The sequence below is a fragment of the Phoenix dactylifera genome, chromosome 5 (assembly GCF_051530095.1).
Source record: "Phoenix dactylifera cultivar Ajwa chromosome 5, Ajwa_hap1_PhDact_Kaust_v1.1, whole genome shotgun sequence".
In the NCBI taxonomy this organism is placed as follows: Eukaryota; Viridiplantae; Streptophyta; class Magnoliopsida; order Arecales; family Arecaceae; genus Phoenix; species Phoenix dactylifera.
Window position 1 is genome coordinate 5126328 of NC_143194.1, and position 26989 is coordinate 5153316.

The 26989-nt window shown below is 39.2% G+C and overlaps 2 protein-coding genes across 3 annotated transcripts; one reads left to right on the top strand and one right to left on the bottom strand.

Annotated features, from left to right (window-relative positions):
* The first annotated feature begins 206 nt into the window (after window positions 1-206).
* LOC103719258 (uncharacterized) lies at window positions 207-14739 on the top strand. The gene is made up of 7 exons (XM_088721452.2): window positions 207-367; window positions 5089-5133; window positions 5263-5339; window positions 5416-5564; window positions 5668-5749; window positions 8521-8641; window positions 14313-14739. Exons 2-6 carry the CDS (start codon window positions 5100-5102, stop codon window positions 8632-8634), a joined length of 456 nt encoding a protein of 151 aa, XP_088577578.1. The 5' UTR covers window positions 207-367; window positions 5089-5099; the 3' UTR covers window positions 8635-8641; window positions 14313-14739.
* Window positions 14740-16073: 1334 nt separating this feature from the next.
* Window positions 16074-26363, bottom strand: LOC103719264 (65-kDa microtubule-associated protein 6-like). Of its 2 annotated transcripts, XR_005513107.3 has the most exons (13): window positions 25595-26363; window positions 24722-24925; window positions 21272-21532; window positions 18997-19212; window positions 18767-18922; window positions 18529-18688; window positions 18290-18441; window positions 17751-17838; window positions 17601-17674; window positions 17429-17503; window positions 16984-17337; window positions 16491-16846; window positions 16074-16356 (listed from the first exon to the last, which is right to left on the bottom strand). XR_005513107.3 is itself a non-coding variant. In XM_039129362.3 (12 exons), exons 1-11 carry the CDS (start codon window positions 25676-25678, stop codon window positions 16996-16998), a joined length of 1812 nt encoding a protein of 603 aa, XP_038985290.1. In that variant the 5' UTR covers window positions 25679-26363; the 3' UTR covers window positions 16381-16846; window positions 16984-16995. The 2 variants fall into 2 exon arrangements, 1 of the variants encoding a protein (XP_038985290.1); XM_039129362.3 differs by lacking the exon at window positions 16074-16356 and having other exon boundaries at window positions 16381-16846.
* Window positions 26364-26989: the final 626 nt, after the last annotated feature.

Sequence of the window (26989 nt, forward strand, 5' to 3'; positions counted from 1 at the left end):
TAAGTTTAAAAAGAGATTTTATGTGACTCGGATTTTCAGTCAAGTTAGATCGGCACCGATTCAAACCGGGCACCTGGATACAAGTTAGACCTTGATGATTTACAGGCTGAGTTGGATTAGAAAAATAAAACTCAAACTTAGCCTGATTTTTATTTTTTTTATATCATCCGATGATCAAGTAGAGTCTAATTAGGTCAGAATCAGATGGATCGCAGGTAGACCTGAGCCGTTTGCGGCGCAACCGCTTGTACCGGATAAGAATAGCTCCCGGACCCCGTCGTCTTCGTCTGCTCTCCATCTCTTTTCGTCGCCTCAGAACCCTCCCGCCCAGCGGCCATCGAAAGAAGTTAGAGTTCAGCTCCTATTGGTACCTCTCTCTCTCACTTTCTCTCCCCGGGAGCTATCCATTACTTTCCAAACGAACTTGACCACTCGCCGTTATCTTCCTTACCCGAGTCATTAGCGCTGCTGTGATTTACCCCCCTGATTGTAGTAGCTAATGTCAGGATTTGCAAATTACTGGAGTTTTTGGTCGTGCGATGAATTTTGCTCATTCCCTGAATTTTCAGTTTCTTCTAATACGATTTGTTCTAATTTGATTCAAAAATAGATTTGTTCTAATTTGTTGAATTTTGATTTGGGTCGCACTGTCGGTGATGAATGTTAAGTAATTTTGAATGACACATAAATTGTAATTCAGAATTTGGTTGGTTTATAAGTTTGTGTTGAGTTCAATTGATTCTTGAAGTTCGTTAGTTAAATTATTAGACTTGTAATGTCTTCCAGAAATAAAAAACCAACTTTGTTACTGAAGAAACAGCGAATTTGGATGACTGACAATTTCATAAAATGATGGACGCCACAACATTTGTGTTCTAGATTGGATTTTGAATATGGATGATTTGAATATGGATTTTGGTAAAACTAAATCTAAATATTGGATTTGCAAATTCTACTTAAATGTTTTTGGAAAGTGGGTAGGTTTTGCAATTTGTTCAGAAATATTTGTCTTTGGAGGTGGATGAAATTATAGCATATCAAATCATGATTGAGGTATGAAATATGCACCTCTATTATTATTCTGTAGCAATTTTAAGTTTTATGTTTAGCTAAGAACCATACACGCTATAGCAGTTGGATTCTAACAGCTAGTTTTCAAGAACTAGTCTGTGATTATTGGATTGCTACACTCCCGGCAACCTCCCTGTTGCGCCTGGAAGATGCATCACAGAGATACTGATAGAATAAGCTTAACCTTATGGGGGCAGCATCACAGGTCAACATGCGACTACAGACCAAAGACATTTTAAGATTGGCTCACAGCTTGACATCAACCCTTTAAATTGACTCTTGTCTTAACAAGTTCGGCGAGAGAGGAATCTACCATGAAACCTAAACCTAGAAGCCTAATTAGTGGATAAGATACCTGCCTTATTGGTTATGTAACTTAAATTCATGCAACCAGCAATTTCCCCTTACCAAGTTGCCCCAAACTTGAAAGAATATGAACAAGGGAAGATTTTTTTAAAAAAAATACAGAAAAGGGAAGAAAAGTTTATATCATGCTCTGTCTCATCGGTCATTTGCTCTATCCAGAATCTAGTCCCATCATGACAATTGAGTCTAGGTCACTGACAATGTTCTAGATTTACTATGCCCTTCTTTTCATCTCTATTATTTTTTTTGATTGCTGATTGACTTTGTGACTTCTAATGGACATACCAGACACAACACACACACACACATGTTTGTGTACTTATGCATATATGTGCATGTATATATCCAAGGTATCTCCTAGAAATTCTAGCTAAAACACTAATTTCTATTTTTGGGACTTGTTTGAATACCAAAGGATACAAATGAAAATAGACTTTGGTTGGTAAATTTAAATTTCAACTTGTAGGTTGATAGAAAAAATTTTGAAACAAGTTTTCCTAAAGGTTTAAAATTTCTACGCTTTCATTTTTCACTCCAAGCCCCCAAAAGATCATGTTTTTTCCTTGGGCACGTGAGGGCTCTCTTTCTCCATCCACAAATTCCACTACCTCTCTTTTCTCCCCATATGTCTAATCTCTCGCTCTTCTCTCTCTCATGTCTTTGCAAATGATGCTTTCTCTCATTAGTCACCAGTCCCTCCACTACCTCTATGTCTCTATCTTCATGCTTGCATGTGCATGAGTGTGAGTATGTGTGGTTAGCATGCATGTCAATCTCTTTCTCTTTCCTTTTTGGGGAACTAGAATGCAAGGAAGCCTGGCTGAAATGAGGGTGAAGGTGGGACGTGAACACAGGTCATTGGTAGCTAATCACCAATGACTTTACCGATTGCAGTTGTTGGCACCCCCATCTTCCCGTGTAAATTAGATTATCTATACACCCCTTATAAGCTCCTGCAATGAGATAAGGTCTTATACAGCCCAGTGCTGATGAGGATTACTTGTTGACCCTCATCCTTAATTAGAAGATAACCTTAACTTTCTAAAAGGGCTTATGATTATATTTAACCTCAGGCATTGGACTAGAAAGGGTCAAAAGACATAGAAACAAACTCTGTAAACTGAAATGACATAAAATGAACATTCTAAACTCGGAAGACTCTCTAAAGATTAAAAACTAAAAATATTGGACTAAAATTATGCCCCGAACATGCTATTCTCAACCAGGATTATATCACTTGTCTAGCAGACCAGAGAATGGTAGTTCCTCAATTGCGTGAACTTAAACTATGAGTAGGATAAGAGGTCTTTATGTCTGCCAAGTGGTCTTCTAGGTTTCACTATATGTGCCTCTTATGCCCATAGTTGCTTTTGGTAATTGCTAGTAACTCGCTACCAACTTAGAGAGTTGATTTCATACCAAGGAACTATTATAAAATGTTCTTGAACTTTATGAATCATTGTTCTGATCCATTAAATTGCTCCCATATAGATGGGATAAGGCATTTTGGCTAGTTGGTTGTTGTAGATTAGAAATGGTTTTCTAAATATAGGACAACTAAATCTTTGGCTCGCCATGAGAAGGCTTTACTGTAGTTTTTTTTTCACGTGCAAAGAATGTGATGGAAAAAGTATTTTGCAATGTTTGTCTTCGCTGTTTTCTATGTAGTTTGTGCATTCTTCATAAATAATTCAGATTTGGAACTTGAGGAAATCCTTGTTTCACACATTTTAGGAGAAAATGAATGGAAAGTGGTAGGAGTAAGTGAGAGGAGTCATGCCACTTGAATTGGAGAGAGATGTGTTTATCAAGAATTTCATTTGGCTAATCATTAGGGCAAAATTTTAGGTTGATTTCTTAAAGGAAGCATTTTCACTAATTGCCATTTTAGCTGATGAGCTCCATATCGCTTGAGGTGATGCATATATACCATCCTTAAAGAGTTTATCTAAATCAGGAGTTTTAGTCTAAACAGGAAACAAGTGGATCTGCAAGTTTTGACACTGTATAAGGCCATCACTAATTATCATAATTTCTGTGTTTGTTCACTTGTTTTGTATGGTGGGTTCAGTGCTTTCCGGTGACTTAGGTCTTAGTTTTGAGGATTCATTCAGTTTATTCTTTTAATCGGGGACTTAAATAGATCCTCGTTTTTCATTCTTTAAAACAATTGACTGGAAATTTTGTTTTATTTTTTTGATGGATAGGTATGCTAGAATGTTCTCTTCATTTATGAACAACTCTAAATTCTTTATTTGTTATGCTGCTTCATATCGTGATCTGTATAATAATTTCTTTGATCAATTTACTGGAACCTTTCATGCTAGATGTGATAATACATGATGCATGTATTCTTATAAAATATCAATGCAATCAGTTGGTTATCAGCACTGGAATTTACATTGCTACTTGGTGACAAAATTAGTCCTGCTACCACTATAGTATCTAAATTCCGTGGTATACTAATCTTGTATTACGACTATCAATATTCCAAAAAATATAATTGCTTCCTCTAATATATTTCAAAGCATCGAGTATATCATCCTAAATATCCTAGTGGAGTCTTGTTATAGACTATCATCGGCAGCCGACACCTAGGCATTCTTCCTATTTGCCTATTCCTCCTGTCCTCTTTCCTGTGTTCTTTTCATCTTCGTCTCTTCTTCTCTCTGCTCTTCCTTCCATTAACCCCTTCTTTTAGCCATTAAAGAAAACCGAGGAAAAATCTTTTTTTTTGTGTTCAAAATTCAAATATTATTAAACTTGGAAAATATTGTAAACTATTTTGCCTCTAGTTTACAGAAATGACATTGTATTTTATTCATCTCATATAGGTAAGTTCTGCCTGATATCAACAGGCCCTTATGCTCTCTCTCTCTCTCTCTCTCTCTCTCTCTCTCTCTCTCTTTCCTTCCTTCTTTGTCTCTCTCGTAACATAACAATGTTCTGGCCTATATGGGGCTTAGACCTAGTTATGTCCTAACCTATATAAAAATCTGAATATTCAAATGAATCATGAATTTTGCTTTTAAAAGCAGGGTTCTTTTTTGGGATTTTTTTTGCATATTAGTCCCTATTATCTTTCATATTTGTGTGCTAATCCCTATCTTCTTCGTATTTATAAAAAAATTCTTGTAAGGTTTTTCATTTGTACAACTTGGTCCTTCTGCTAGTTTTCTTCCTGAATCCTGGTTAACGTTAACTGGGATTCCAGAAGGACAAAAATGCCCTTGGCTTAATAGTGAATAAGGTACAAGGATCCGCCATCTCACACTCACTTTGACTTCTTGACTATTTTGCCTTCTTCTTGCTTGAAACTTAGCTGCTAGAGAACCAAAGGTGGAGGGCACGGGTTAAGGGATTGGTTACAAAATTTTAGGGCTTAAAATAAAAATATAGAAAAGACATGAATTAGTATGCAAATATGAAAGATTTTAGGGAAAGAGGAAAAAAATTTGCATGTTAGTCCCTTAAAAGCAGCCAACTACACAACGCTGCACATTTTAAGTTTTCATAATGTTTATTATTTTGTTTGTCTTTTATTTTTTTAAATTAGTGAAAATAGCAATTTAGATGTTATTTATTGTTTCTATACAAAATCGGTTATGAAGATCAACTTTGTTTATGTTAGTGTTTTTGATTATTTATTAGTTCAAAAGAAGATGTCGACTGCTAGTTTCATGGTCTATTCTGCAGGTTTGCTTTCTTCATTTTTTTCTTTTTCTTATATATTCATGCATGTAAGTATTCGTGCATGCATACATGCATACATATGTACATATGTATGTGCATATATATTGTCAAATTTTATTGATTTCTCTTTAGATTCATCTCTGTTTTGCAGTCTTAGACCATCCATTAGCATCCAGCAATTCATCAGGACCAAGTATCAGTTTGTTAAGGTCCACCAGACACTGTACCTTCTAGATTATTAGAATGTTTTTCTCTAGGTTTTTGGTTTTATTTATGTCTTTGCAGATCTCAGGAACACGAATTTCGCGATCGTTTCACATTCATAACAACATACACTGTGCAACAAGAGGAAGGAATTATCATCAAGGATTTGTGTCTGAAAATGAGTTTGACCATGAACCCTTTTGGTTGAGTATGATCAAGGATGTTGGCTGGTAACTGATAAATTCCTGGTTGTGATACAAGTTCACTCTTTAGTCTTTACAGAGTCAAGTTTGTGAAGTTTGCCAAGTCCTTTTATTTTCCTCTTGTCTGCAGGAGTTTGAAATCATTAGCTCTTTTTTTGGCTGAGCAGCCAAGTCAGCTGAGGTACATAGAGTGGCCAACCTTTCAAAGCACGGTAATTACATCCCCGAGACAAGAAAAAGAAAACAGAATTTTTTATGAACTTGTGCATATTTTTATGTGTTATTCTAGACCCCAAGGTTTTGATAATTTGTATCATGCTTCTATGTCTATGAAAAGAATCAAAGGTAGGTTAGTGGTCTTAGAGATGGAGAATATGGGAATGAATGAGAATGCAATCCTAAGATGTTTTCTTGTGCTACTTTTTTCTGAAAATGGAAATGTGGATACCAAAAATGCTTGAGATTCAACAATTTCAGCATTCTCAGCTAGCATTTTGTTGAAATTGATCAATTACCATCTGGCATCTATATTTACAGCTGAAAGCGGTCCAAGATCAACTCATGCGAGGCCAACAGCCCAAGGTTCGCGGTACCGATGGTACCGACGTACCGGTCGGCTCCGGTAACGGTACGGTACCGGTGCCGAACCGAGCCGAACCGATACCGTACCGATGGGGCACATTCGGCCTGGTTTCGACCCCATCGTCGTTTTTTTTTTATTTTGGAGTTCTTTCACTTTTGGATATTTTTGATGTTTTTATGTTTAGGTTTAAGGTTAAAAATAGATGATGCAACTTATTACTTCCAAATGATTCAAATAATGAAATGAAGAACATAAAATATTTTCAAATTAAGATACAATCAATTACATACATTTAAAGAACTCTCGAATATCTAAAATCGGGTTAAGTGGCACTTTGAAAAGTGCCCCAGTGTGGCACTTTTGAAAGTGCCAGCCTCTGGCCAGTGCTGTGGCATTTTCAAAGTGCCACAGCGCTGGCACTATTTTTCAGAAGCGAACCGGTGCGAACCGGCACCGGTTCGAGCTCATACTGGTGCGAACCGAGCGGTTCGCACCGGTTCACACATGTACCGGTGCGAACCGAGCCGGTTCGCACCGGTACGAGGCTCCAACCAAACGGTTCCGACCCATATTGGGTCGGAACCGTTTTATACCCCTGTACCGGACCGGTGCGGCTCGGTACCGGTCCGGTACGGGCTAAACCGACCGGTACAGGTCGGTTCAGCAGACCTTGCAACAGCCTCATTTACAATTTATTTCTATTTTTTTTTCCAGGAGGGGAATGTGCTTGCTTAAGGTTGTTCAGTTAGTTCTCTAGGAGAATTCTTTGCAAGAAAATCTTGATTTCATAACTTTTAATTAGATTTGGAAGGGCAAGATTTGAATTTTTAAAATAAGGGGATATAATCTTTTTTCTGAGACTTAGTTATGTTAGTATTTTGAATTTTTGTAAAATAAGGAAGATCATGAACACCATTCTTTCATTTTGTAAGTACCATATGACAAGCGAATTTTTCACAAATTAGGACATGTAGTTTTATAAATAGTATAGCAAACGTTTTTGTGATTCTGAGAGGAATGCATAAGTTTGTTATATGCATTCTTAGCAAATCACATATTATAATTCCAAATTGGTGCCTAAACTAATTCCTTATGTTGTGTAATTTTTCTATATTATTCTGGAGTTTAATTATCTGAATAATGTTTAATAATTTTTATGAGTTTTTAGATCATCAACTCTTTACATAATACACCAAAATATTGCAAGAAATATAGTACACATTAAAATGTTATGATCGATAGATTCTTTACTTTTCCTGTTTCTTTTTCCTTTTTTTTTCTGATTTTTCTGGCTGAAACTTTATGGTTCAAAAAGTAATTGCCACAAGTGAAACTAAGTTCAAGTTTGTGAACCTTGTTGAATATTCGGTTTTAAGAATACAAGATACTGTCGTGATGGGACTTAAGCATGTTGGATAAGCAATATAAGATAGTGAACATTTACAAGTTTACAATATCTAACTTTCTTCTAATGAAGCCTTGTCTACAATATGGATTGAACCATGATTATATCTATCAGTAATGCTGGCATTGCTGTTCTTTTAATAAATGCATTAGAAGCATTGCTTCTCACTCGAACAACCCAAAATGCCACAAATACTTTGTACCACCTATTTTGGACATCTTATCTTCTTTATATATAAATGACCTTAATTCATATTTGTTTGTTTCAAGTACATTTCTACCATTGAGTAATGTAAAGAAGCTGAATGAGTCTCATCGAAGGAAAAAGAAAACGAATGGATAGCATTATGTCTCTCAGAGATGAACACAATTGCTTAAGTAAACCCTCTCTATCCTACTTTCTTTACACTCCTTCCAAGCATAGGGGAATTTTGAAGGGTTATTATTGCTACAAGTAGGGTACACCTTCTTACTTGCCAACAAATCTTCTTGGATTTTTTGGTAGGTCCTTCTTGCCTTTCTTGCCTAGCAATAACTTGATCAAGACTTTATCACCTTTATTGGAGGGTTATTTTAAATCAACAGCCAGTTAAAGCTTCCATGGGATTCAATGCATTTTGCTCGATCATTCCATGGAGCCTTCTCAACTTGGTTTTTTGTTGCATAACCAACCTCATTCTGATGGGGAAAAGAAATGGATGATTTTGGTGATGACGACAATGATAATGGTGGCAGCCTCCTGCTTTCTAGTGCATGTTTTCTCAGTTTCTTTCAAATTGTTGATTCTATTATTGGGTTCAAGTTAATCTCATTTTTGTAAAGCTGAACAGTTATGCTAGTTTTGGATTCAAATTTCATGCTTTCTAGTCACTTAGCAGAAAATTGTCCCTTTAATGTTGATATTAAACTCTGTGCTATTCCAGTTGTTTATACAACAACTTTGTACAGTTTAACATGTTTCTGGTCCGGGCGTTGATAACTTTGGTATTTCTGCAGTTGAAGACGTCATGCCTCACCCTTGTTCTTGTAGCATTTCTCATTGTTGCATTGTCCACTATTGATTCAGCCCTCTGTTATATATTGGCTTTGCTTCTCAGGAGAGCCACATAGGTCACTGGTATGTTTTCTAGCCTTGGTTTGATAGTACTCATTAAATGCATCAATTGATAATGTCCATATTTAATGCATTTAGGGTCCACCCAAATATTCCCAGCAAATTATTTAGTAATTAAATGTAAAGGAGCTACTGTTTTGTTTTTAGGCATTTTGTGCATTGTAGATTTTGACAAATGGTGTGAATCCCTGATGTGGATGTCCCACCAAATATTGACTATGGTTTTATTCCTAATTAACATTAAGACCAGTCCAATATATTTGTTGCCATTGGAGTTTACACTTTTGATATTAGATCTAACAACTTTATGACCATTTATGTGCATCAAGATTGGTGTCGAAAGTTGGTATTCTTCTACACTGATAGTGCATGGGACATGCATTAATCTTAAAGCTAGTGAGGCACCAATGTTGATGCACATCTACTGTCAGGGATCTCTGAAATCCACTACCAAAAATATTGATGACAAGTCCATAGTCTCGCTATCTACACACTGACACATGGCATAACGAACATTGTTCCTCAAAATTTAAAATACAACATATATACCAATAATCCACGATATGCGTCATGTGATTACGTAAGTGGTTGAGTTGATATGAGATTGCCTTCACTTTCCAAAAGTGACCTGGATAAAAGTTTTGATGCCCCAATCTTCTCTAGTTGAAATTACCATGTTTAGACTTCTCGCACTTTGTTTGGCCATACTTGACCTTGATTGACCATACTTGCACATGATTAACTATAAGTGATTGTGTTTAACCATGTTTGATCAAAGTTGACATGTTACTTCAGTCAATTCTAAAAGCTGACTTGTGTTTAGCCAAATATCTGGAATTGAAACCCACGTTCCAAGAACTCACTTTTCTTTAAATCACTAGCTTTTCTCACACTCGATACACCAGCCAAGCCATGACTTAGCCACTTTTGCCTAGTTTTGGACCTGTTGGGGGTATTCTTGTAATCTGCCGTCTCTAAGGTTTGGGGAGCCACTATATAAGGCTTTGTTGTGTGAGGGTTAGGGCATCCAACTAGAATATTCATCTTGTTCAGCTGCCAAGGCTTTGGGGAGGCTTAGGCCTTTGTATTCGGCCCTTAGAGCTTGTTCTAGGACTTGGGCTAAAAAGATCCATCCCGGTTCCTCCTAGATTTATTTTTTGTTCTTGTAACCTTTTGGAATAGAATCGACCAACCTTTCCCACCATTGTTCTTCTTGCAAATGTTAATTCAACCAAGGCCAAAGGTCGGGATCAGCTGCAGCCAGTAATCCCATCTCTGGCCTTGGATTCCACGGCACAAGGAAGCATCCAAGCGAGCGTTACCACCCAAATCGATTCGGGCAGCAACCTCTTTAGGGCGTCCGGCTAGGAGCAGCCGCAAGGGGGTTTTGGTGTGGGGCTTGGGACCGTGAGACCCCATCAGTTTGGTGCTTTCATTGAGATCTTCTTTGGGGAAGATCTTGCTAGGTAACGCACTTTCCCACTAAAGAAAAAAAATGTACCGGTGTGAACCGACCGGTTCGCACCAATACCAACTGGTACACCGCCGGTTCGCACCGGTACATGACCGGTACCGGTCGGGATCGGCTCCGAAATAGCTGGAACCGGTTTCCACGCTGTCCGGGTACCGGTTCCAGGCCGAACCGGTTCGGCAGACCATGAACTCTTAAGTTTTCTGCAAATATATATCTTGTTGTGAATGTGCGGGGGTGTTTAAAAGATTCTTGTTTGGGATCGGTGGGGGTTCTTAAATTTCTGCACTCTATAGACTGTGTTTGTGTGTTTGGTGTGTTGGTGGCTGAGTTGTGTGCTGGGGAGGCTGCATTTGCTACAAAAGTAGGTCGGTTCATCCATAGGGTGACGACCAGAGGTTAGAAGTGTTTCAGCAAGGGGCGGCCACCAGTTTGGGTGCTACAAAATAGATTCTACAAGTGCATTGGCAACAACAAAAATTTTCTGGGCACTTGTGACAGTGACTGGGAGCAGACCAAGCTAGAGGTGTTTGTGGATTTGGGTCTGAGGCAACAGCAGAGGCTTTCAGAGGTGTCTTGGAAGCAATGGAGTTCGGAGCTAATTCTATCACTTACCAACAACGACTTGAAGCCTTGGAGGGAAGTTTTGCAAACCTTAGCTAAGCCATAGAGAACTTGTCCAACAAGCTGGTTGAAATGAGGAGAGAAACTAATGTCAACTTGGAGAGACTTGAAAGGAGGATAGGGGAAAGAGAGAGAGTATAGGAGATCTAATGAGGATGAGCCTTGGTCACATGCCTCGCGGCAAGGCCAAGCAAGGGATGAATGAGGAGAGGGGGAAGAATAGAAGGCCGAGGGGTTGTGGTGAAGAGATGGCTAAAGGAGGATCGGCCTAGTGCAAGGGGAGGTAGCCATAGTGAGGAAGATAGTGAGCTCGAGGAGGAGCCCTTCCATGCTCGAAGGCCTATTGGCTGGAGAGGTCTCATGGATGGGAGGAGGATAAGTCGGATGAGAGATGACTATGGTGAGGAGGATGCTAGGGGTCCACGGCCACAAGAGAGAGGACTAAGGAAGCCGAAGATTGACTTCCCCAAATTCAGCAGTGGTTAGCCTTCTGAGTGGATGGACAAGACGGAGCAATACTTCAATATTTGTGAAGTTCTAAGGGCTGATCGGGTCACTCTTGCTAGCTTCCATGTTGACGGAAGGGCAAGCTATTGGTGCAGGTGGATCCGAGCTCTATATGAGAAGGATGGAAGGAAGCTTGGGTGGACGACATTTATAAGATAATTCATGTCACAATGGGGACTCTCACCGGTTGTAAATCACCATGGGCAACTGGCCAAGTTGAAGTAAAAAGGGAAAGTGCAGTCCTACATTGACGAATTTAGGCAACTACAAACAATGGTTAGTGGGTGGTCCGAAGAGGCACTTTTGGGTACCTTTCTAGATGGGCTGAAACCTTAGTTAGCAAAAGAATTGAAGCTCAAGCAGCCGGCTAGATTGCAGGATGCTATGAGGATGGCGGAGATCTTAGATCAAAGTTACACTTCGGAGAGGGGTATGACCAAGGAAAATTCTAGCAACAGGGCCACCACATCCTTGCAACTGAAAGCTTCTTGGAAGGGCAAAGAAGTGGCTGGAAATGGCAGCAAAGACCGGCCCAAGGAAGTCAAAAAACTGTCAAGGGAAGAGCTGCAAGATTATGTCAAAAAGGGGTTGTGCTTCAAATGTGGGGACAAGTGGAGCCGAGGACATCGTTGTAGGGTCGACCAAGCTTTCCTCCTTGATGTGGGCAGCGAAGATGAAGCTGTTGAAGCTGGAATTTCAGAGGAGAGTAGTGAGGAGTTGGAGCATGAAAATGGGGCTGAACATGGTGCAGAAAATGAGGAAGCCAAACTATCTTTGCATGCGTTGTTGGAGGTGCAAAGGCCCTCTACCATGAGGCTGATGGCATGGGTCAGCAAGCATGAGGTTTCTTTGTTAGTAGACAGCGGGTCCTCACATAATATCATCAACGCTAGCATAGTAAGAAAACTGGGATTGAAGGGGGCAGCCATGGAACCATTTAAGGTGAAGATAGCAAGCGGTGAGAGGTTAAAATGTGAAGAAGTGGTGAAGGATGTTCGGAGGAATGTCCAAGGGGTGAGAATCAAGGCTGATTTGCATGTTTTGCAGCTAGTAGGACTTGATGTGGTGCTAGGCAATGCATGGCTACGGAGCTTGGGCAAAGTGGTGACTGATTATGGCACAATGACCATGGAGTTCAAGCTCGGTGGGCAAAAAAAGAAACGGACAGCAATGGGCAACAAAGAAGTGAGGCCTTGCGAGGACAATATGCTAGCAAAGTGGTGCAAAGGAGGGGCCACTTGTTTTGCTATTTTGATGAGAAACCAAAGCCATAAAGCAAGCAATCAGCCACAGCAGAAGATGAATTGGAAGGGCTACCATTGATGGTTCGGAACTTGTTGGAAGCACACTGGGGTGTCTTGGAGGTGCCTGCTACTCTACCACCCCGCAGAAATTTCGATCATCCCATCCATTTGAAGAATGAGGCCACACCGGTGAATGTCCTACCATACCGGTATGCCCATTTCCAAAAAGGAGAGATTGAAAGACAAGTTGAAGAGATGTTGAAGCAAGGTTTGATTCGGCATAGCACAAGTCCCTTCTCATCACCCATCTTGCTAGTAAGGAAAAAGGATAGCACTTGGAGGTTTTGTACTGACTACAGGGCCTTGAATGAAGCCACCGTAAATGATAGATTTCCAATCCCTACAGTGGATGAGATGCTGGATGAATTCCATGGTGCACAAGTGTTCACGAAGCTGGATTTGAGGGCTGGTTACCATCAGATCAAAATGAGAGAAGAAGATGTGCACAAGACAGCTTTCAGGACACATTCGGGGCACTATGAATATCTAGTGATGCCGTTTGGGCTTTGCAATGCTCCATCCACCTTTCAAGCGGCAATAAATAAAGTGTTCAGGCCATACTTGAGGAAGTTTGTCTTAGTGTTCTTTGATGACAACTTAATCTACTCCCGGTCTATGGAAGAGCACATGAAGCATTTGGGGATTGTGTTGCACATCTTGGAGGAACAACACTTCTACATCAAACCCTCGAAGTGTGTCTTTGCTCAATCGGAGTTGGAGTACCTTAGACGCATCGTATCGGAAGAGGGTGTACGAGTGGATTAGAGGAAGATTGAAGCCATGGTTGATTGGCCATTACCCAGGAATGTTTCAGCCTTAAGGGGATTTTGGGGATTGACGGGGTACTATCGGCGCTGTGTAAAGGGTTATGGGCTGATTGCAAAACTACTGACCACCATTTTGAAGAAAGGGGAATTTGAGTGGACCGAAGGGTCAAAGGAGGCTTTTAAAAACTTAAAGAGAGCCATGATATAAACACCGATCCTAGCATTGTCGGATTTCAGCAAGCCCTTTGAAGTGTACATGGATGCTAGTTGAGAATGCATTGGGGCAGTCTTGGTGCAGTAGAAGCGGCCGTTGGCATATGTTTCCAAGGCCTTAGGTCCCATAAAAAAGGCCTGGGGAACATATGCCAACGGCCGCTTCGCGGGCGGGTCATCGTCAGCCGTCTCAAGGGTTTTCCCCTTCCTTGGGAGCCACCGCAAGAAGAAACCCACACGGGAACAGGGAGGGCAGTAAGTTGAGTTTTTTTTTTTTGGTATTCTTGGCTTGGGAGAGAGAACACCCACAATCCGCCTGAGCCCCCACGTGAGAGCAACACCTACGGCAGCAAAGAAAAAAAAAATTAAAACAGATTTTACGTGTTTCGGCAATGTGCCTATGTCCACGGGAGCGAAGTGGTTGTAATTTCACTATCTCCAAAAATAACAAGGGTTACAAGATATTTATGCTTAACCCTAGCCTCAGACTCCCAACTCCTATCAACATCCTTCGTAAAATAAAACACTAGACAGTTGTCCCAAAGATAAGCACATGTCATCGCTTTGCTCCGTTTCATTAGAATACTAGTGTACCACTCAAATAAGAATACTAGTGTACTGCTTAAATATGAGCACTTACTCCAACAACTTGACATTCACTTGTATAATAACTTTGTTCCTAGAGAATGGATGAACTACAGAAAAGACGAAATAGGCCATAGATTGGACAGGTTAATCTTTAGTTTGATGCTTGCGGACAATTGAATACTATATTTCTATTTTTGTAGGTTGGAGACATATTGAATGAATAATATGTGGAAAGCTTATGGAAGAAAAACAGATAATTAGCAGCAAATGAAGAAAGAACAGCTCAACAATCTTCTGCACAAACTGATCGCAAGAGGCATCACTCCGTTGCTCAAGATCCTTCTGTCCCCTCATTATTTAGGAATCTGCAGTACAATATTTTCAAGTGTTTCATCAATGTAAAGAGTTTGAAACTTGATAAAGACCATGCTATTGACTTCTGTTGGAGCATTGCAGTAAGTCCTCTGTCCTACTACAGATGCTGCGACAACCTTTACTAAGTTGGAATGATTGTTGGCCATCAGATCATGCAGTTTGATTATACTGTATATTGGCAGAATCTGTTTGATCTAACGTTTCAGTGTTAGCATATAAAGAATACAAGTATTGGCCGTTTATTTGGGAAAACTAGCCTACGTGTAAAGCACCGATCGTTGCATATCACTGTATTGGTTACAGAAAATGTACAACCTTTTCAGTCGATGCAAGCCCATTTTGAAAGACCACCGGTTGGCTTCCAATGATTCCTTCAGGAATGTTACAAGTGCTGGACCTGGAGCTTTGCCATCTACCACTTTTAATATTTTGTGCGCTAATATTTTTTTGACATAGGTTTAATAGACATATCTACTCCATCTAATTCTTTTCAAATTAGAAGATATTTTCAGTTAAAAAATTTTACAAAAAAAAATTTGTGTGGTCCATTTTGAAACCCAAATGATAGAATTTGTTCTTGACCATTCAATGTGCCACAACATTGAGAAGTGGCTCTATATGAGCTTAAAAAGTTGCCTATTTTTTTTTAAAAAAAAATAAGTACTGTTGTATAGGTATGTTATATTTGATTCAACTTTTGATACAGCGAATCTCGCTCTTAAACCTTATCCATTCTCATAATAGCTAAAATTTGGTAATCCCCTTGGATCAATAAATTGCAGCATTCCTTACAAGAAAAAAAAGTGTTGGTGTTTTTCCAAGAACAGAAAAGATGGAGTGCCAGAACAATCCTTGTGCCATAAAATGAACATCGCATGGCTTAGCATGTCTTCTATTTGGAAAAAATAGTGCATTTCCACTCCATTAATAAGAGCATAGTCTACAAGATCAGGTCCCCATGAATTTTTCAATCAGCGTCCACTAAGCTGACAACTTGGAGGAAGAAGTCTGGCAGTGGCAATGTCAGATTAGAGAACAATATGGATGAAAGATAAAAGAAGTTTAGGGTATAAAAGTTTTGATTAGTTAAAATTATCCCATCCTCCTTCGAGTTTAGGTCATAACGCATGTACGGGCCCCTCTAGATCTAGCCCTCCTCAATGCCATCTAGGTGAAGGGCTCGTTGATCCCCACCACCCACAAGGCTTCCCTAACCAATCATTAACGGGATTTAAATGTGTCACCTTGATTTCAAATGGTTATATGCACCAATTTCTAGCTTGTCTTAAAACAAGAAGTCTCTCAAGAACGAAAACAATTAGATTTGCCATCCAACCAAGCGGACTTCAATTCTCGTATACCTAGCCTAACTACATGAAAACTGGTGTCATGTACATGGTGATCAATCTTCCAAGAACCTGATACAAACTAACATTCAAGTTAGGGAGAATTAAATAATATGTTAGGTGCAAGTTGAACAAAATCCTAGTAACTGCCTTCAGAAAATAAACAAGTCTATTTATAATCATACAGAAATTACTGCAACAAACTTTGCTTCACCACAACAATTATCATACTCGAAGGAGTTGTCACAGAAATACTGTCAATGCTGTAATTAGTGGCTTGTCATAAGTTGAGCATTAAAATGTAGCAATTCTAAGAAAAACAAATCATATATTTGATCGCCTCTCTGTGACATAAAAAAGATGACCATCACAAACTTGAACAACTGCTAATTGAAACCTGCAAAAGAAATAAAAAAAGTAAAGCATCTTCTGGAAAATTTCCCTTTTTTTTGGTACAGATATATGGAAAATTTCTTCAGCTCCACTGGTTAGTATATTTTCTTATCTCTGAAAGATTTGTATCCTGTGTAATTAAAACCATCAACTCTTGAGAAATGCAAACACTGCCATCTAGAAAATCACATGAATGATTACATATGTTTGCAATTATCAAAACAACAGCCACTAACAGATGATGGCAAACAGACAACATATTACCTGTTGAAATTCTAGCGGTACAAGGTACAGACAGGGAGTTCACACAAGCACCACTGCTTTATGTACACGAAGACCCAGCACCCAACATAATTTCACAATGCTATTCTCAGCTAAAGAACCAATCTTAATGCAACGCAGTCAGCACCTCCTAGTTAGTTTCTGTATCTACACCATAAAATTTCAGCTTATAAAGCATTATCTCACAACTGTAAACACTCACCAGTCGAAGTCCTAAGATAAAAACACTGGTAAAACACTAGTGTACAATTCTGCTAACAACTTCAGATGCCTGCACCTCCTTCATTCCAGTAACGTTTTTGTCTGACTTATGAATCCATGATAAGATCTTTCTTCTTCTGCAGAAACAGATCAGAATCCAGTTCAAGTTAGTTGCTAGAAACTGCATAACTAGCTGTTTCACCACACTGCATTTTGCTGAAAATGCACACTACAGCCATGAGGGATATGAAAATAGAGATATCGAGAGAGATACCAGCGTCCAGATTTAGATTTGTTGTGGAGATTCTGGTTCTGAACCACTGACAGATGTGAAGGTCGACAAGGTATCATCTTTTGATAAAGAAACAAAGTTCAATGGTGTGGTTGACAACTGTCTTGTCTCCTTAAAGTATCCATTGTAACGACCAGCATATGAGCGTGGTGTAAGGAGTTCAGGGGTGGCACTACCAACAGAAAGACGCCGTGGAATGGGGGTCATGAATCCATTTCCATTTGCATTATATCCATTCGGCTTTCTATTAAAACTGTTGCTCCTTTTTGGGCTTGGTTTGGACCCAAATATTGCTTCCCTCTCTGTAAGAAGTAGACTTTGCAGCTTTTTCTGATCCTGCAACCCGTAAAGACAGATGAATGATCAATTGATTGCTTGTCTAAAGTAGCGATGGATTGACAATGGCATCTTGGCAAGCAAAATCTACCCGATATCGTCTTTTCTCCTCTTCTTTCTGCTGTCTAGTAAGTTTATACTCCTCTAGAATAGATACTAAACGAACCTGAAAATGTTATGTCACAGTCAACCAAATGAACGACCTTGGGGGAAATAGATAAATTCATATATCCATACGAAAACCAGGGGAAAACGTAACTCACCCCATTATACATGAATGGCATATTCCTCTCATTCTCCCAGGTGAAAGTTTTGTTTATAAGACTATCCACGATGGCTGAGAAAAATATCTCCAGTCAGCTCTGACATAGCTGTAAATTACTGATGATACATGGTTTGGGGCAAAAAAGTACCTGAAATTTTGCTGACAGTGATCCGTGCCTTCTCTGCTCGTTTTAGATTCAAATGGGCACCTCTTCCAGCACTGTACCTGTTCTGGTCCTGCATGCCAGGTAAAGGTGTCAACTGTTAAAATCACCACTTGTCCTAAAAGCTTAAGCTTATAGGATAAGGTAGATTTATTTATATATTTTATATTTTCTTACACTCTCCCTCACACTCTCTCTCACATGTGGGTTAAGAGTGTGGAGACAGGGTTCGAACTCAAGACCTCTGCTCTGATACCATGTTAAAATCATCACTTATCCTAAAAGCTTAAGCTTATAGGATGAGGTAGATTTATTTATATATTTTATATTTTCTTACACCAACTTTAGCTTCACAACAAGCATAAACTCAAGAATGAAGATCAAATATTTGTTAGCAAAAACTGTAGAACATTGTCATAGAATAAGCATCTGTGTGTGCGCGCACGTGCGCTTGCATGTGCACATGACTTCCGTACTGCATCTACATGTGGCCAGACTAGCAGGATCAGAAAAAACCAGCCTACTTGGTTGTATTCTTCAAGCCAAGTTTCTTCATCACAAGCAGCACGCCATTTGCTTATCCTATCCATTATCTCTTTCCTGCTCATAGATTCTTCTTTTGCCTTCACTATTTGTGCCTCAATATTGGCCAGAAGTTCAGATGGATCTACAAGACCTTCATGCAGAAGATAGGTAATGTAATGGCCAGAAATATGTGGCAGTATTTTCTGTAAAGCAGATGCAAGCAGAAGAAGTATGATACCAGAGTCTATCAATGCATTAGTTTTCTCAGGTGCAGTAGTCATATCAGGCTCAATGTGTGCTCTTCTGCATATCTCTTCCAATTCTGACCTTCTCTTCAGAACGAGTTCTTTCATTCTGCTGGCTTTAAGATTTTTCAGCCTTTCCACTTCAGCTTCTGTCTGTCAAGGATATAATATTGATTTAACTAGCTGGACCAAAGGTGGTATTCAGAGATGAAGAGACCCCAATGACCAAACCTGTTCAATTGTTTCTTGTGAAAGCAAACCAGAATATGCGATGTCCTCTTCTGGTGATCGAATGATGCATGTTAGTCTTCCAAAGCGCCTCCTTTCTTGATCAGATGAATCCATCAAGTTCCAAAGTTCAAACAGTGATTCCACAGTTTCCCTCAGCTATAGTGAAAGAATGGGTCATGAGCATAGCACATAGACAAACAAAATATAAGACTGCAAAATTTTCTCATTACCTTTTGGACTCGAACATTCTTTTCTGCTTTTAACTCCAAAACAGCTTGGGCCAGACCTTCTAGTGTGTTATTACTAATGCTTGTGGACTGCCCCGAACCAGTCTCATGCAAACTTGGATGCACTTCATCCACTGTCTTTTGAAAGTCCAGTCCAAGCACGCCACATAAACAATGCACTTCATTTACATATTCCAGAACCTTATGAAGGCGATCAGACTGGAATCAGCAGAGCACATCGTCAGCAAAGCATTAGTGCTACCATTGAAAGTGGTTGAATATGCTAGCAACCACATATGTTGCAGCTTTTCGCATGCAATTATGTGGAAAAACTAATCTATGAAAGGTATTACATTGAAAAGGTTTTGAATACTCCAGTAGGCAGAAGGAAAATCCCAGGTAAAGGACAGAGAATCGAGAGATTAAATTGGGTTATTAAAAGAATAACCATTAGATGAGGCATAAAGTGGTAGATCATGTAAAAAGTTGTTCACGAGAAAGGTAGTAGTGGCAACAGGAGTACTTTTATGCGAGATGAAGTTCTCTTTTACAAATTTTTCTTGGTTTCACATTCCATGCAAGTTAATATGATCTGAAAGAGGGAATATTGGAGAACAATAATATGCTCACAAAGGAGATATAATCCCTTGTTTGTGTGGCATCTTGGTTGGGTAGAATTCTTTGCCCACACCTTTGAGGGGTGGCCAGAAATGGAGATTTGCTTCTTCTGGCCTAACTTTAGAGAGTTAAATGGAACCATTTGCAGTTTCACGTTTAGAAGGAACTCTTGGAGTTGGTGTGAATAAAAATAATGTTGCTAGTGCCTTTATCTGGTTAAGAACTTTCACTTGGATCTTTCAGAAAAGAGCTTCACAGCTTGATCACAGTTCAGTATATGGGTATGGGAAAGTGATATTTTTGGAGTGCAAATATACCCAAAGAACCTGAAAAGCATGATAATTTAGCAGAGATCAAAATGTACAAGCTGAATTCCTAATATTACTTCTTATACATTTAACTCATATGAAGGACTTTACCAAAGGGAGTTACAAAAATTTGCCTATAGTTTTGCTTCTTTTCAGCATTATTGGGTAGTAAGAAATTGCAATAAAGATCTTTTGTTAATAAATTCTCAGCCAATTGCATAGAAAGCTCATAATGAAGCAGAGTTGAAAGTTGTTTTTTTAATCAACAAGAATAACGTGAGTGCTCTTACAGATATTTTACATGAATGGAGGCATAAGTGATATTACATCTGGCAGATGCTAAAAGGCCTCCTTGAAACAATCAAGCAATGTTTATGACATTAGGGCTATAAATGAGTCCTCTCACTTACTCCAAACATGAGGATACCAATGATATGGCAAGCAGTGCAATAACTTGAACATTATCAAAAGTTATTTTGCATTATATCATATTCAAGATCCTTACCAGCATTTCCTTAGGTATCTTAAAGCATTTCACAGGTGCTAATTTTTCTTTATAACAACTTTTCCATTTCATATATCTTCAGTTTCTTTAACAATGAGGTTGAAAATATTGATTTGAGCTTGTTAGGATCAAGCGTTGACCATTACACCAAAAGCAACCGCTGATAGTGAAGGCGCTACTTTATTTTCTTAAACCACACCAGATCAGCGCCTCGAGTCGGCCATCACCTCCTCGGTGAGTTAGCATCCGCCGTCAGTGGGCTCAGTGACCGCAATACGTCCCACCCTACTAACCAGCGCATCCACGATGGCAGAACTGTGGCTCAGTGACCCCCCGCACGTGACTCAAGGACCCCGTGGGTATATCCACAGTGCCGGCAGAGCATGTCCAACAATCCACCCCCCGTGATGCCTGGGTTTCAAACTCGAGACCTCTGGCTCTGATACCAGTTGTTAGAATCAAGCGCTGACCATTATTACCAAAAGCGGCCGCTGATAGTAAAGAGGCTACTATATTTCCTTAAACCGCACCAAATCAGCATGGGCAGTTGGTGTTCCAACTTTTTTCAGATATCCTTATGTGTTAATACAATATTATAAATTGTTCTCTGTCTAATTGCTGAAACTCTTTGATGGTAGCTCTAATTCCGTTGTAATTTTTATAGACTGATGTGATTCTATAGCCTTAAAATCCCAATATAACTTAGTTAAAATAAAAATGACCACTGTGTCCACTTACAGTTGTGAATTAAAAAAAAAAAAGAAGAAAAAGAAAACAATCACATGGCTTTGATGGCTACAGAAGAGTTAATATTTGCAGACTATGCAACATGCTAGGGATGAGATACCTTCTCCTTTTGGAGCGCACGAAGCCTTGCTTGGTATTCATTAAGCTTCCTCATTGACAAATCATGCTCTTCAGTAGAAACAGGGCTAGTTGAAGTGTCATTCTGATGATTGTGTTCTGTTAGTTCAACACTGATCTTCTCAATCTGGGATCGTATATCAGCAAATTGCTTGACCCTTTCCTCTTTCTCTGCTCTCAGATCTTCCACCAAAGGTGCAACTGAAGCAAGTTGTTCCTTCAATGATCCAAGTTTTTTGTCTTTCTGCAGACATACAAAGCTATCTAGTAATCAATTACTGCAAGACCAGTCCAAAACATCAGCTTTCAGAGCTAAAATTAGACTTTGACATTATGCAGTCAAAAAATTTCATGTTTGCAGTAGTTAATAGCATCGGAAAAAATGACTACTATATCCAAAGCAACTCAGTTGTAAATGCTGGCAAATTATGAAGTCGGAAATCTAACAGCATATTCCAATAGTAAAACTATTGCGGAGTCAAAACATCTAACAAGCTTTTCAAACGTAAATTTCTATTTCAAACGTCATGCCCCATACCAATGGCAATCACATAAATTGCTATATATGCATGCATTGTTCCACAAGCAAAAAAAGAATGAAAAGAAAATAGTTATCCATCAATAATAATGAGCAAACAAGCTTAAGAAAATATCCTACAAGATGCTAACAATTTCGCCACACCATGTCTAGCAGACAAAAATCCCAGCTGAAATCCATTTATGTCAATATGTTAACAATGCTTGTGTTGCAGATTCAAATCAGACAAAGACTAAGAATTCAAATCTAGTTTCATAAGCAATTCACAGAATTATTTGCACTGCAGCCACAATATTATAGATAACAACCTATAAATTGAACATAAAAAAAATGGTACAAAAACTCAATGCAGGAGCATATGCATAGGATCACAATGACATGGAAAGAGTTTGAGAAAAGAATTCACTAGTTCGTTGGTGTACGTGCCCAGAGGCAGGGTCATTAGCATATCTAGCCAACAAATGGATTCACATTGCATCAGTTTTTGTAATTGAAGCCTACATTTGTATGCAACAAACACTGTTGGTCTATAAACATGCACATGCTCATAAAAATTAATGATATGCATGCTGTTGGGAAGTAAGATCCTAATAATTGATCAATTTTTCTTTTTTCCACAACAAAATTGTGGCTACAAGAAGAGTGTCCCTAATGGAACTAAAGTACCAACCTGCGCTGAAAGAAACCTGCAAGACTATAGGATGGAAGAAGCACCGCATGATGGGATATTCTAAAACTTAAGCCAACACATCAGCATCAGACTATACGATATCGTGCTTTATTTAAGATAGAAACTGTTGTACAGAAACACATAACTCTAACATGCATAAATCTACTTTATTTTGTCTTCTAGTTTTGGTCTTCATGCATAAATCTTTTTTATAGATGGTTCTTTCAAAATCTCCAATGTCAAGAATGTGGAATAGCCAGGCAATAGTTAGACCTGTCCAATGAAAGACCTAGCATGAAAAGTTTGACAACATGCTCCACAAACAAACATATCGCAACAAATATAAGCTCAGGCAATGTAAAAGGTTTCTTCCAGACTCCATTTATTCAAGTAATATCATAAATGGCATGCTCAAGACATGGTTACTAGAATCGAGAGCAGATGTGTGAGGTTGGTGGGAGTGACACCCAGTTAATAGGTTCAAGTTTCTAGGGACTTTTTGAAGCAGATATGCTACACTAGGTAAAAATTTCCTGCCACTAAGTCTCAGACCACATAGTCTATGTGAGGATCCGTGCGGGCATGTGTTTAGTCCAATATCGATTATTCGCTGAGGAGATCTTGGGTGCTTATACAGGACTAAGAAACCCAAAAAAAATTCTTCCGGCTAGCCATTTTGGGGAAGGTCCTGATTGTTGCAAATGGTATCAAAGCGGACCCAACTCATAACTTATGTGGACTAGAAGACACTGCAACACGGATCCCTTGGGGATGACCACAAGCCAATCGTGGTGTTTGTGATTAGATTTGAATGGATTTAAACCCTTAGCCCGACGAGGACGTCAGAACTTAAATGGAGGGAGTATGTGAGGCCCCATACAGACGTGTGTTTAGTCCCACATCTGTTATTCACCGAGAAAATCTTAAGTACTTATACATAACTAAGAAACCCAAAAAAATACCTTCCGACTAGCATTTTTAGGTGAAGTCCTTGGGTACTTATACAGGACTAAGGAACCCAAAAAAAAACCTTTCGAATAGCGTATTTAGGTGACGTCCTAGGTTGTTACAAATGGTATTAGAGCGAACTCAGCCCATAGCCTATGTGGACTAGAGGACACTATAGTACGAGTTTATGAAGGTTGACCACAGGCCTATCGTGGTGCTTGTAGCCTGACAAGGACGTCAGAACTTGAACGAGGAGAGTATGTAAGGACCCATGCGGGCATGTGTTTAGTTCCACATCGGTTATTCACCGAAAAGATCTTGGATACCTATACAAAATTAAGAAACCCAAAAAATACCTTCTAGCTAGGCATATTAGAAGAGGTCCTGAGTTGTTACAAATAGTATCAAAATAGACCCGGCCTATAACCTATGTGGACTAGAGGACACTGTAGCACGAGTTCATGGGGCTAACTACGGACTGATCATGGTATTTGTATTTAGATTTGAACAAATTTGAATCCTTAGCCTAACGACGGCGTCGGAGATTAAATAGGAAGAGTATGTGAGGACCCATGCGAGCGTGTGCTTAGTCTAACATCGGTTATTCGCCGAGCAGATCTTGGGTACATATACAAGACTAAAACCCAAAAAAATATCTTTCGGTTGGCATTTTTGGGCGAAGCCCTGGGTTGTTACAGTCTATTTCTAGAAACTATCATATTTGGAGGGAACTATTGAAGGAAAAAGTGACACCCAGGGTTGCTGCTCCATGAAAAGTTCTATTAGTTTCCTCATTCATGACTCTCTATCATAGGTGAATATTGAAACTTGACATGCAAATTAAAGAAACTAAAAAAAGATTCAATCTGACTGAAATTGAGAGAAAGCAAGCATAAATTAGAGGAGAACTTATTTGGTAAAATTGGTTTACATTGTGCATAATAACATGTTCTGCACCATCAACTGAAGATAGATAACAGAGATGGTAGCCTCTCACTCCTACAGTGTCTCATGCAAGACAAAAGTTGCAACTGAAAGTTATGAAATAATGCACATATACTTCGTATTGACATTACCATAACCAATGTCCCCATTTTATTTCAGTCATTGCTAACTGAAATCAAGATTAATCTGTTATCTCAAATAAAAAATAAAATAACTTGAGGACTTTTAAGTGCATAACAATGAGAACTTCGCAGAGGAGGAAACAGATAGAGGATTTTTTTTTTTTGCAGAGTTAGTCTTAATGCATTCCAGTGTTTGATGTGGAGGTGTACCTTCAAATGGAGAGTGTGCTCCCCGAGGGAAGCCATGAGAGCTGCAAGCTCTGCTTCTTTGGCAGCCACAGACTGATGGAGCTGTGCCTTGGCCTTGCTGGCTTCATCAACGTTCCTCCGGTATACTTCCAAGCACTCCCTCTCAATCTCCAACAACTTACGCTCTTTATCTGGTTCGCTCTCCCCTATCTCCGCCCATGTATGCTGCTCTCACACAGTAAAAGTAAATGAATACTAAGGGTAAACCAGAAGTGCTATGCCCTTAGTAACAGGAATAAGAAGATAAGATATATGCATGCTTCCATCACAACATTCTTTTACATAGAACCTATAAAGCACAATTTAGAACTTCTCAGACAACTAGAAAAAGAGAAGCTCATTGAAGGGAGAAAGAAAAAGAAGAACCTTCAAGAAGAAGAAGAATTATATATCTCTGAAATAAAAATACCATATTTTTTGCCTATATATATATATGGAAGACCTTAAGAAAACAAAAAATTGCAAACTTCAAAAGAATAAAAGCACTCCACGGAATAAATTTACTCTTTACTGGTCCACAAAACATGAGAAATTTTCCATTTCTGTTAGCAACAAAATTGGCAAAAACAACATGTTAATACAAAGGAAACACTAAAAAAAAAAAAGAAATAGAAAAGGAATTCCATAAGGAACCAAAATAGCCCTAAAATTAAACACTTAAATCTTACTTTTACCCATAAATAAACAAAAAGTCCGATTTTTTTTAAAAAACATAAATAAGTAACAAAAGAAATCCCATTACCGTTGCATTCCAACACAAAATCTGAGAGAGAGAGAAAGGAGGGAGGGAGGGAGGGGGTAGAGAGAGAGAGAGGCAGAGGGAGAGGAAATGACCTGAAGCTCTCTAAGCAAAGCCCCGCAGCTGGTTTCCATGCTGACACTGGTAAACAACCTCGTCCCGACCCCAACCCCCACCATTATCTCCCCTTTCCTTCCTCCCTCCACTTCCTCACCGCTCAAAACTTAAGCAAGAGAGTAGGAAAAAAAGAAGAAAATAATCTGGAGAAGAAAAAGAGTCGAACTTTCTCCCTCGGCCCTCCGAAAAGGGAGTCTAGCCCGTGAGAGAGAGAGAGAGAGAGAGGCCGGAAGCAAATATAGAAGAGAAAAGGAGAGATAAAGAGAGAGTGTTGCCCTTTTCCTTTACTTAGGGTTTACGTTCCTCCCATTTCTCTCTTTCTTGGGATCTGCACGGGGAGAGGAGAGGGGGGGGGGAGAGAGAGAGAGAGATTAAGGCAAATGGAAAGAGAGAGAAACTGCCATTAGAGGGCACATAAGCTCCCAAAAATACAAGTTGAAACAGAGAAAGAAAGAAAGAAAGAAGAGGCAGAGAATGGAAAGGATGACCCCAACGTGAGTATAAGGATTAGAAAGAAGGGGAATTTGAGAGACTTAAAGATAGATTTTTTAAAGATTTTTCCGGAGAATTAAAATGTGCGCAAAATTATGGTAAAGAGAAGAAACGCAGAACTTGAGAGGTACTTGGTAGAAGTGGGTGAAGAGTAGCTGTATAGAAGTGCAGGGAAAGCGAGAGAGAGAGAGAGAGGAAAAGCGGAGAAGCAAAAAAAAAGTGACGAAGCCCAAGGCAGTATGTGAAGTTTATTAATTCGTAAGGGTGGTTTTATTAATTCGTAAGGGTGGAAAGAAGTGGTAACTGATATGCTTTCCTTCTGCAGTGGTAAAAGAGGACAGACAATGATGCCTCTTTTGGTCTTGCTAGGAAATGGAAAATCGAATCTTTGTGGATGATTCCTACAAATCAACATTAGATTTTCTTACTAAGCTATGAATATACTTTTTTTAAGACAACGAATTGAAATTTTTTGGTGCGGTAATTTTGTGTGCTTTGGCTTGGTGCATAGGCTTCAAATCTTTTTTTTGATGGAATTTTTCTTCGCCCTTCTGCCCTTAGCCAGATGGCTTCGAGCACAATTTGCATTCAGAGACTCGATAGTTTGCACGATTAGCTTCAAGCCATATGGTTGAAGTGAAAGAGAAGGAAAAAAAAAAAAAAAAGCTTCAATCCGGAAGAGATACGCTACTACAAGATAAAGAGTACAAAGAAAAAGATTGAATGAAAATCGACCTTGTAACAAATGAGGGCCAACTTTGTTGTGTGTTTCCCTCCTAGGCATGGCATTGCTGCTGTGTGGTACCTACTGTACTTCATGAAAGTGGTTCTAAGTAAATGGTACGTGGACACAGAAGTCTCTTCTTCTAGATAATGCCTTT

Coding starts and splice junctions, on each gene's coding strand:
- LOC103719258 (XM_088721452.2), top strand. CDS start 5,100: ATGTCGACTGCTAGTTTCATGGTCTATTCTGCAG. Junction 5,565..5,667: donor ATGATCAAGGATGTTGGCTG/GTAACTGATAAA, acceptor TCTTGTCTGCAG/GAGTTTGAAATCATTAGCTC. Junction 5,750..8,520: donor GGCCAACCTTTCAAAGCACG/GTAATTACATCC, acceptor GTATTTCTGCAG/TTGAAGACGTCATGCCTCAC.
- LOC103719264 (XM_039129362.3), bottom strand. CDS start 25,678: ATGGTGGGGGTTGGGGTCGGGACGAGGTTGTTTACCAGTGTCAGCATG. Junction 18,689..18,766: donor CACAAGAAACAATTGAACAG/GTTTGGTCATTG, acceptor TATCCTTGACAG/ACAGAAGCTGAAGTGGAAAG. Junction 17,504..17,600: donor TGCCATTCATGTATAATGGG/GTGAGTTACGTT, acceptor TAACATTTTCAG/GTTCGTTTAGTATCTATTCT.